This window comes from Pterocles gutturalis, unplaced genomic scaffold (genome assembly GCF_000699245.1).
Source record: "Pterocles gutturalis isolate BGI_N339 unplaced genomic scaffold, ASM69924v1 scaffold12253, whole genome shotgun sequence".
Taxonomy (NCBI): domain Eukaryota; kingdom Metazoa; phylum Chordata; class Aves; order Pterocliformes; family Pteroclidae; genus Pterocles; species Pterocles gutturalis.
In genome coordinates, this window is record NW_010118168.1 from 10,813 (window position 1) to 22,232 (window position 11,420).

The window sequence follows — 11,420 nt, forward strand, 5'->3', positions numbered from 1 at the left end:
AATGGATTGGACATGTGAGTTATTCTCAAATACCTAAGAATGTAGTCATTTTTCTGCTGGTTCTTTTGAATTCCTTCCTCCGTGCTGTATGAGGAAAGAAGACTTCTTTCTTCACCAAGACCTCAAATCATAGTTTTGTATGGAAAACAATGTCACCTATATGTGTTCATCTTTCCACAAAGCATTTTCTCTTTTTTTTTTCTTTTCCCCCCCACAGTGTTCTGAGGATTGTAAACACAATGATGAGTCACCTCAAGAAGATGAAGGGTTTATGGGTATGTCACCTCTTCTACAAGCCCACCATGCTATGGAGAGAATGGAAGAATTCGTGTGTAAGGTAAGGGCATGTGGAAACTGATGAAGTAGTTTCCTTTTTTTAGGAAGCTCCAATGGGCAACAGACTATACCTGCAGGAACTGTGCTACTAATGTGAGGGAGAGCAGGTACACACCATCTGTGAATGGGCATCTCTTGTTATAACTAGTAACACTACAGCTTTTCAGGATCTCAGTCTGTCATAAATGAATAAATTGTAAAGCAGGGAACATTGCATAGGGATTGCAAATGAGACTCTAAAGCTGATCATGCAACTGACAAGTCTCTCTTTAGAAACACCTGTGAGTGCAAAGCAGAATAAAAGCCTTCTGGTTCAAGGCACTTTCATTTACAAGGTCATTTTTTTCAGGTTTCTTCAGACTTGAAAATGTTTTGCTTTTCCAGCCCCATTTGCATCCATTGTAGAATAAGTGTTGTCCCTTCCTTGAAAAGAAAGCAAGGCTATATTAAAACTATATCTAAGTAAATTCATTGCAGATTTTGTAATTGCTGACCTTGGCTCAATTTTTGCTACTTTTTAGATCATGGGGCTATATCAGTCTGTAGCCCTCCTTTCCTGGTGAAAGGAGAGCTGCCCCTTTATACACTTGTCTCAGATGGTTTTATGAACTGTTCTTTGATGTTTTTACAGAGGGACCCTAGTCACTTGGTCTTCTTTTGTGTGGGGGTTGTTTGTTTTGGTTTTTTTACTATGCATCTTTTCCCCTTTTTAGGTGTTCTGTAGGGTGCATTGTGTAAAATGAATTCCCTCCTGCTGCTCCTACCTCAGTTCAAATTTTTGGTTCATGAAGCAAACCAGTTATTTTCTTGTTTAATGTATTTAAGAATCTAGACTTTAACTGGGTTGGTTATTCTGATTAGTTTTGTTTTGCTTCCATGAAGGAGTGTGGAGAATTGATTTTCAAAATCTGGGCTCTTGTTGAAACGGAAATAAGAATGTAGCTTTTTAAACTTAGTGTTTCAGGATTCTTCAGCCTCGTTCCTGTATTACTAGCCAGACGACAAGTCCAAGGAACACTGCAGAAACAACCCCGGTACATAAAGCAATTCCCTGATACCCCTCTCCTTGGCAGTGCTGCTTCTGAAGCTAGACTGAAGACTACATGTATGTTACTGAAGCAGCGCTAAGAACACCTGTGCACACTTTTTTTTCATTTGGAACCAGCTGCAAGAATAGATGTGTGCACATATGCTCTCTCTCCCTTGAAAGAAGAAATCTGATGGAATTGAGAGTCATGGATCTGTTGCCTTAACTGATCTGTCATCGTTTGTTTTGGGAGTGTGGAAGCATTTTTTTTTTTTCAAGCCTGGATAAGGGATTGGACATCTATCACTGGACTCTTGTCACTTCATGGTTTCTGGCCCATATTAGTGCTGATGGGTAGCATTTTTGCTAGACCGCCCCAAATGCTAGCAGATATATAGTCAGATTGGCTTGTGGTTGGAAGAACAGACTTTTACTTATTTATTTCTTGGGGAGAACTAGGTGTAGGCTTCTTCAATTAAATGGCAAGAGTGATTTGTGAAAATAACAGAATATGGAAATGAATTAAATGGTTTCCTTTCATTAACAATAAATAAGCCCAATAGCTTTCCTGTTCAATGAAATGCTGAAGTGTTTCTTTCTCTGGTGGTGCAGCTCAACTTCATAATGATACTGTTTTGAATAGGGAACAGCAACTTAAGTATTATATTACAAGTGTAAAGCCTTTTCCCCAGAGATGTCCCATCAACCCTTATCTATTGACTGTACTCATAGATTAATACTTTTGCTAATATGGGTTCTCTGACTTTTGCCATGCATCAGTGGAACTCAATTTCCTGCATTTAACTATAATCTTCTAACTTCTAGGTATGGGAGGGCCGATGGAGAGTCATACCCCATGATGTTCTGCCTGACTGGCTAAAGGACAATGACTACCTGTTGCATGGACACAGACCACCCATGCCTTCCTTCCGGGCTTGTTTCAAGAGTATCTTCAGAATACATACAGAGACTGGTAACATCTGGACACACCTTCTAGGTATTTTTAGCTTGCTCTAATGATAGTTGGCTTCATTGCTTGCTTTCTTTGAGAGTGAGATAGAAAGAGATGTGGGGTGGTCAGCATTATTGTTCCACTAGTAACCTGTTAAATTAACAGGTTGGAATCCCTCTCTTACTTTTATCCCTCCAGGGTTGGACTTCCTTAATTATGGCATTCAATACAAATGAATGAATTAAAAATTTCCTGATCGTTAATAAATTATCAGGAGATATTTGTTTCCCAAGTGTATATGTGTTAATTGAGATCACATTTCTTGCCACAGGAACTCACTTAGGTTGCAGCTTGTATGAGTGATTTTCCACTTGCAAAGAGCCTTGAAGAGAGAGGGTTTCTTTGAACTGTGCCCTTTTTACATTTTGCAACAGATTTTTTTTATTACTCTAGAATGTACAACTAGTTGTCAGGCATCTTGCAAAAATGAAAGTTGGTATTGCATCAGTCTGAGACAGAAATGTGGTTGAAATGCATGAGATAGGGCAGTACTTTATTCTGCATGTGTGTTGCTGGTTGTCATGCAGCTCCTAGGTTTAGTGCTCCTGTACACTAAAGTCATGCTTTTGGAGGGAAAAGCTTTCAGTATGCATGAACTCGACACCTTTCTGCTTTACTGTTTTTCAGGATGCGTGTTCTTCCTTTGTCTGGGAATCTTCTACATGTTCCGGCCAAACATGTCCTTTGTAGCACCTGTGCAGGAGAAAGTGGTTGTTGGATTGTTCTTCTTGGGAGCCATACTCTGCCTCTCCTTCTCATGGCTCTTCCACACAGTTTATTGCCACTCAGAAGGTGTTTCCCGGCTCTTCTCCAAGTAAGTGCCCAGAGGACAGGGTAGGCCAAATAGGAAACAGGTGGGAAAACAGGCTTGGGATTTATGCCTGGAGCTCCAGTGTAGTTGTTCATTGCATGACTGCATGTACTTTGAAGCAGATTTGAGCAGAGGTTCAATGCAGTTTCTTCTAATTATTGTTTGTTTCAGCATGAGTTTTTGTGCTGCTGTTTTAGTCTTAAAACTCTGTCACTTTCTGACGTTTGGCAGGCCTGTGCATACATCTTGCTGCTGTAAGTAATATACCTGGAGCTTAGCTGCAGGACTTTGAATTTTTAATGCAACTGTCACTTCTTGTAGTTTCAGCTATTCTGAGTAACTTTGAATCTTAAATGTATGTAAAACAGCTCCACAACGTGTATCAAGATGTCTTGGTCTTTTAGTTTTCCTACGCATTCTTTTTTGACTGGCTGCTAAATGTTTCCGGTTTCCTAAGATTACTCAACCTAGGGTTGTGTAATCTGCAAGACCACCTCTAAAGTAACCCAGTAACTAAAATCCCCTACTGAAAAATTAACTCCATCTTATGTAGGAGCATTTTGTCAGGGTGTGGTAAAAAGTAATGGCTGTAGGAATTCCTTTTCTTCACTGGTGTATAGAAAAAGAGAGTGGTTGAAAAATGGCAACATTATTCCCCAGTGGTCACTTAAGCTGATGCCTGACTAACTCATGTTTGTCAGATACTAAAGTGTTTGTGTTGGCTGTGCTCTGACAACGTACTGTGCACTTTTTTTGTGTTCAGAGGACTCTTGTGCTGCATTTTTCCTGATCTGAAGCTTAAATCTGAGTTTTCTTCAAAAAGCTTTGGTCTAAAGACTGCTGTATGTATTGCTGATGACTGTCCAAGAATGTCCTTACTAGCTGTCTATCAAGGTAGCACATTATTGTAGGAGGTCATTGGTGGAAGAGTTGCCATCAGGAAGTAATTTGCAGTAGTGAGAATAATTTCATTTTGCAGTGAGAAGTAGACAGGTGGTCTAGTAGAGAAGGCAGTTGGTACGAGGACTTCCAAAGGTTCACATTTCTTATCAAACTGATTTTTGTTTCCTCCTAGGCTGGATTATTCTGGCATTGCACTTCTCATAATGGGCAGCTTTGTACCGTGGCTGTACTACTCCTTCTATTGCAACCCTCAGCCTTGCTTCATCTACTTGATTGTGATCTGTGTCCTGGGCATTGCAGCCATAATTGTCTCGCAATGGGACATGTTTGCAACCCCTGAATACCGGGGTGTAAGGGCAGGTAAGACCTGAAGTTAACTGTTTTGCTTCTTGACTGCTTTTCCTCCTTTCTGCTTGCCACTTGGAAAAACTGTCTTGGGAAGACTTAAGAGAACTTAATCTTATAGAGAGCTAATATTCTTGGATTGGTAGTTTGATGGGTTGTCTTTCAGCATTTATTATAGCCAGCTGGCTGTGCAGATAGGGGCTGGTGCCAGTCCTGGAAGTCCATTCCTGAAATGGACACTAACACATGCAGTAGAAAAGGTAGTGCAAAGTATTTCTAGCCACATCTAGCAACTTTGTTCTCTCAAAAAATGGCTGACTGAGTGGTGGGTGTATGTGTCTTTCTACTCTGTCTTGTTTTTGTAATACTAGACTCAGACAGTAGTAAATCACTGAATGATTGAATTAATCTGAATGATGTGCCTAGATAAAATACATATTTAAGACAAAGAGCCTAGTTTTTCTCTTCACATGATCAAAAGAACAAAAGCAAATTTGGTTTCATGTTCTGAGGTAGAAAGAAAGAGAAAGCTTTAGGGGGCAGCTATGGAATGTGGTTGAATAGTAATGTTTCTTGTTACTTAACCTGCACATGCTGTCTACAGTAAATCTAGATTTCCTAGACAAGCTATGGATGTACCTTCAGAGAGTTCAGCCTTCCAAACTTAAAATCTGTGGATGGGACATGATTATTCCTCCCACGCACATTTCTTTTTACAAGATTTCTGTACTTGCTGCTAAAATCTAAATGAATAAACCATGTTCTTATATATGGCAGATCAGATGAGCTGCAGATGCGACTTTTCTGTTTCCTAGGACTACTTGTACAGTAGATAATAAATAATCTCTTTGTTGTCTCTCCTTGTCTTGCTCTTGAGAGATAATGGTGAAGTGAGATGTCATTCATGTAGTCTCGGTGCCCTCTACAGTCTAAGATGTGTAACTGCCTTAATGTACATTAGAGCTGGTGGACACGATCAGTAAATTAAATATTTCTGTATCAGCTGGAACATATAACTAAGTAGCTTCTGGTATATGAAGGAAGTCTGCGCATTCTTTAACTTCCTTTCCGATAAAGCTCTTCTGGGGACCTCCAGCTTCAAGAGCTGTCACCTCTCTCCTGCTTTGGCAAATACTGAGTTTTCCTTCCGTAGCTTTTGTGTTTTCATTGTCTCCCTTTTACCGCCACTGTGTTCAAACCTGACTCTCCCACATTTTCTTTACCTCCCAGGAGTATTTCTAGGTCTGGGTCTTAGTGGGGTTATTCCCACCCTGCACTTTGTCATCTCTGAGGGGCTCCTGAAAGCAGCCACAATGGGGCAGATAGGCTGGCTGGCACTCATGGCATGCCTGTACATCACTGGTGCTGCACTATATGCTGCCCGCATCCCGGAGAGATTCTTCCCTGGCAAGTGTGACATCTGGGTGAGTCTACAGAATGACTGGATGAGGAGACCGACATGAAAGCTGGTTCCCCTTGAGGCTGGAGTATGTTGTGTCAGTGTTTTCTTATTGCAAGTATCAAATCACCAAAGTGTAGGTCTTAAGGGACCAAACAACTGTGAGCTCTCTGAGCCCAGCTTGCCTGGTGCCTCTTGTGCTGAGTTATCACAAACTGGCTGGTTTGAGCTACCTCCTGGTGTGCAAATTCGCCCCAGCACACATACTAGGCAGCTTTAATAGATGGGTAAGCAACTGCGCGAACCTTTGTGTGTGTGTGTGTGTTGAGGATCCGGCAAACACCCATCTTGCTTTGCTTCTGTGCAGAATAGTGCATGGTTATTTCTCTGATGTTCAGTGTTTTCTCTGGGATCTTCACCATGTCTGGCTCCTCATCTTGTGCAGCTGGTGAAAATGCTGGATAGAGATGGTGGACTTTGGAGGGATCCCTTGCCCAGAAGAAGGGAAAGTGGGATGAGCAAGTGGGTGGGGGAAACTTGGGATGAGGGAAAGGATCACGAAGGCTGTAGAAGGCAAATTTGTAGGGAAGACGTAAAGAAAGAAATCAGGTAGAGAAAGAGTAGAGATGTGAGGAAGGTGGACCTTTGGAAAGCCACTGTACTTCCACTAGGATAGTTTAAGGCCCCTAAAGAGGATTAGAAGTAAGAACAAGGCCTGGGCTGTTTGAGTGGCTTTTGCACAGCACCAGTTTGCTAGATTTGTTTAAATGGCCAAACAAATCCTTGCTACAATAATGAGCTAGGCTCCAAAAGTGCTGGTGTACCACCAGCTCTTTTCCGAGTGTCCTCTGGAGCCTGCAAACACACATTTGTAGAATTTTTTCAAGAGCATTATCCTTATTGATATGACTTCCCTCAAACAAGGGCATGCTTTGTCATGTAGCTCCCTCACGGTTTTCATTCTGCTGTACTACGTTCAATAGTATCCTGGGCATTCATTCAGAACATCTGGTTGTTTCTAGGTTTTAATATAATACCTTTTTTCTTCTGTTCTGTTTCTCTGTGGTATAGAAATAAAATAACAACGTTCTGAAAATCTACTTGGTAAAACTTACACTTGTGACCAGAGCAGAGTTTGTACGTGTTAGCTGTATGAGAGAGCCCTTTTTATTAATAAACCAGCAGTGTGTGTTGTGGAGGAACTAATTTTAAGTGTCCTGCTTAAGCCTTTTGCCCAAAGGTCTGAAATTATCCTTGCCCCTTCACAAAGGGCCATGCATTTATGTAGCATATTTGTTGCTCTACCAGCTGGTTAAGGCAACTGAAGGAAAGGGTGGAAAGGGGGGGGGGGGGGGGAGGAATTTGGTTATTTTGCTAATGATAGGGAAGGGATTGACTTCTAATACAAGACTTAGAGAACTTTGCAGCTTGTAGTTTGAGGAACTGTTACGTGTTACTGTGTACTTCAGCTGAATGTGTGACTTTTTTGGAGACAGGGTAGCACTACAACCCAAAGTACCCCAGCTGAACAGAAGTGTTTTCTTTTCCACAGTTCCACTCCCATCAGCTGTTTCACGTCTTTGTAGTGGCTGGTGCTTTCGTGCACTTCCACGGGGTTTCGAACCTCCAGGAGTTCCGTTTCACGGTGGGAGGAGGCTGCACAGAGGAAGATGGGATGCAGTAAAACCAGCCTTCAGCCCAAGATCGTAACCAAAACAATACCGCAAGCGCGGTTGAAGCATACAGGCTAGCGAAATGAATACCTAAGAAGAATCCAAGTTTCAGCTGATGGGGCATGGAGCTTCACGGGGATTCTGACTAACCAAGATAAATTCTATACCTCAAGCAATGGAATGAATCAATTTGAAGACCAGGAAATTCTGAAACCCTAATTTATTCTTGGGATCTACAGATTGAGCTACAGAGGACCCTTCCAAATCGGCTTCTGTTCAATGCCATATTTATTTGTAGAAGTGGGGAGGGATAGCTTAGCAGTTTCCTTTTTTTTTAAAAAAGAAAAAAAGAAATCAAGTTTAAATTTATATCCTCTTGGAGGGTTTGGGAGTTGATTTTAGATGCTCTTTTGGGAGAAAAACAAATTGTAAATAAGATTTCTAACTTTCTGTTTAAATAAAATTTATATAAATGTTTTAAACAATGGGTGGGGGGGGAAAGGGTTTTTGTAAAGAATGCAACATGCAAGTACCACACACTGTTTCAATTTTGCACAAAATAAAACGACTGCAGGAGGACCAGGTAAAATTCCCAGGAGTGAAGCATGTTGGCCCTACAGATTATCCTGGTGGCCAGCAAGCCCTGGGCAATGTGGGGTCCGGGCCAGCACTTGGAGTAGGTTCAGTTGATGTACACAAGGTTTGTGAAAGCTGGATTGATCACATTGTCATCCAGGTCACAGTGTTAGCAAGTTTATTTACTTGAGTAACTCGAAAGATACATCTGCGCCCTCCCTGCCTAAGCATGTGGGACAGCTGCCTTCCAAGCTTGTGTGGTCTGTGTGGTTTGGGTAGTGGATCGAACAACAGTTAGTTGTTTTGGTTCTCATCATGTGAATTGCAGGTGAAATGGCAAGCAGTCCAACTCCATCAGTGCCTGCCTATACCCAAAGGCCCCCGGTGAGTAGATGGTTGCCCTTTGCGGGCCTGCTCTGTTTTGTCTGAACAAATGATGGTAATGCACTTGTCAAAAGATAGTTGAGCATGTGAGGGGAAACAGAGGTGGGGTTAAGATGGACTGGAAAGAGGAAGCTGTGCGCTCCAGGACTTGGAGTTAACAGCTACAGCAGACCTCAAGCACATAACCTTCTCGTGTGTCAGGCTCCATATGCCAAGGGAGTTTGCAGGTTTTTCTTTTTAAGAGGAAAAATCCACAATCAGCCCAATGCAGTTCCATTTTTATTTTTTTTTCCTTAGGTCTGCTTCCCATCTGTGCTTTAGCAATGGGACTGCTGGTATTTCTTAAACCTCAAGCTAAGAGTTCAGTTGGATTGCTGTGGAGCAGACGCACCTCCTATATAAGGGGAGGCACATACCCTTCTCTTGTGTAATTGATGTAGCTTGATCTTTGGAGCCCAGTCAGAAGCCAGACTGAAGGAGAATCTTTGGAGTCATAAGATGAAACTTGAACGTTTTGTTTGTTATGGCACAGGTATTGCTTGGAGTGTTTAGTTGGAAATTCAGAGCAATTACCTCTCTCGCAGATGAGTTAAACAGCTCATAAAATGCTGTGTTTCACAAGGGAGGAAGGTAAAGGGTGGTTTTTTGTTGTGTGTGTTTGGTTTGTTTTAAAAAGACTCCTGCAAGTTTGAATTTTAATTCTTCAAGAGAAAAATGTGGATTGCAAAGATCTTCCCATACGCTGGATAGCACGGAGTGTGTTTTGGGGAGTCACTTTGCGTAATGGAGTCAAGTAGAAGCAGAATGCCTTCCTGAAGTTGGCTGGATATTAAGGCTTCACCCCTCGAATGGTGTCTTTGTAAAGCCTCTGAGAGCAAGGTCAGCTGCAGAAAGGTGTTGCAGCAGAGTCTGTGAGCTTACAGGGACTTCTTCTCAGTAGGATCACTACACTGGATGCCTGTAGGGCCAGAAGCAGTTTATCACAGGTCTGCGTGGTACTAAAATGAAGTAAAGAGCAGTATTAACTTGGATGTAAGGGCTAATAGCACAGGCATCCTGGACAAAGATGTAGTTGCCTGGCAGGAAGTACACTGGTGTCTGAGAAAAGCATGGTACATATCAGAATCAGAGCTGCCTGCGAGGCGCTTTGGGATACCTCTGCAACAGTACCAGCAGCAGAGGCAGCCTACATCCTGGATCATCCCACGTTCACTCCTTGAAGGGTGATTGTAACCTGGTCCTACACAGCACAGAACTACTACAAAAACACAGTACTCCACCTGCTATTCTTAACCCAGTCAGTCTCTCTCTGTTCAAGAAGTTTGTGTGTTCCAATAAAAACAACCTAGCTGTGCACTTTTCTGTAGCTCTTGCTGAGAACTCTTCCCAGGTTGGCACCTGAATGCCTTACTCTCAGCAGTCAGAGGCTTGCTTGCTCTGTGTGCAGGTTATTGCCATAGAATAGTTAGGACCTACAGCTTCTTTCCTTCCCCATTAAATAGTGGCCTTGTTCAGTATATTTCTTTTTAAAAATTGCTTACTGTTGAAAGCAATGAAGCACATTCTGGGGTTTTGATGGCTGGGGACTCTGGTGATGGTTCCATATAAGATGGGATCTTATTACTTGCTGTATTCTTAACTTCTGCTAATAAAAGAACCAAATGGAATATTGTCTAGTTCGTGTCTTTCTGTGCTGTGTGTGAAGTTTGAAAGAGTCGCTCTCCCTTTCTTCCTTCCCAACGCTTACAGGCAACATTTCATAGGTAAAAGGCTTCTGCTGGTGCAGAAGCCAAAATGATGTCTAAAGGCTTGTTTATGTGTGATTGAGCTGACACTTTGCTCTATGCCTCCTTGAGCAAAACCCAGTTCGTGTGACTGAAACATTAGTTCTGCTGTGTGGCATCCTCTTGATCTGTAATTCACATCAAGTATGTGCCTGATCGTGCTGTGAGATTTCAATGCTCTTTAACATACTGAAACATTGCAGCAGACAAAGGTGTCCATGGACTGTGCAGACTCTTAGTTACAGTGCTAGTCTCAAGGGAAATTTGTTTTTCCAAAGTCCAGATTTTTATTCAATGCCCACTGGAGTAGCTAGTTGTAGCATGGGGCAGATGGTGGTGTGGGGGAAGGAGGTGGTGTTAAGGTGTGTCTGGTGCTATCACTTCCTGAAGCTGCTCATTGTAAGAGTTCCCCTGAGATACAATTATCCTGAACTTGCAGAGAATTAAAAGCCTGGGACAACAATTATCCTGTCCCATGTCTGCTTGGTTTTGACCTCTGTTGTATTTTTAAAGGAGTTTGAGGACAAAGTGGGATTGGTGTTACTGCTAAGTTTCATCTTTTGTTTTGGAAAGATTAGCTGAACCCCAGCTATCTTGGGGTGGACTAGCCTTCGTCAGGTTTCTCTCTCCATCCCCGAAGCCTCCATCTGAACCTAGGCCAGCTATAATTTCAAAGGTTATCTATTTTTGCATGTTTAGAGAGAGTAATTTTCAGTGGCTCAGTTTTCCAGTTCCTGGTCCTGCAGATTTTAGAGCAGGCTGCATGTGTATGGTGCCGCTGCAGGCTGAGTGCCAGGGGGCACAAGGGAAAGGAACAAACTGGACAAGGATTCAGCCAGGGTGGGGTGTCGGGGAAGGAGCAGAAGCTGTGACTTATGGACAGTACTGGAAAGCCAAAAGTGAAGCACTGGGGGATGAGAGCTTGGGAGAAGGAAAATGGGCAGGAGGGAGGGACAGGGTGCAAAGAACAAGAGCTGTGGGGGGAAAGAGGGTGGGTGCTGGAGACTTTGGTTGTGGGGAAATTTTTAGGTGAGTTGAGATTGGGAAGGGATGTTTAAGAGGCCAAGGACTCAAATTCCTGGTGTAGAGGAAATACCTCCCAGCCGGTACCCAAGTAAGGGGTGGATCGTCTCCTCCTGGTAAGCAGGCCTGGGGGCTGGCAGGGGGGGG

General features: G+C 42.6%; 1 protein-coding gene across 1 annotated transcript; it reads left to right on the plus strand.

Annotated features, from left to right (window-relative positions):
- Window positions 1–217: 217 nt before the first annotated feature.
- ADIPOR2 (adiponectin receptor 2) lies at window positions 218–8,088 on the plus strand (the record flags this gene model as incomplete). Its single annotated transcript, XM_010076097.1, has 6 exons — window positions 218–337; window positions 2,189–2,360; window positions 3,003–3,189; window positions 4,262–4,449; window positions 5,665–5,858; window positions 7,386–8,088. Coding segments are annotated over 6 exons (993 nt in total), but the record flags the coding sequence as incomplete, so codon positions are not given.
- Between the last annotated feature and the right edge of the window lie 3,332 nt (window positions 8,089–11,420).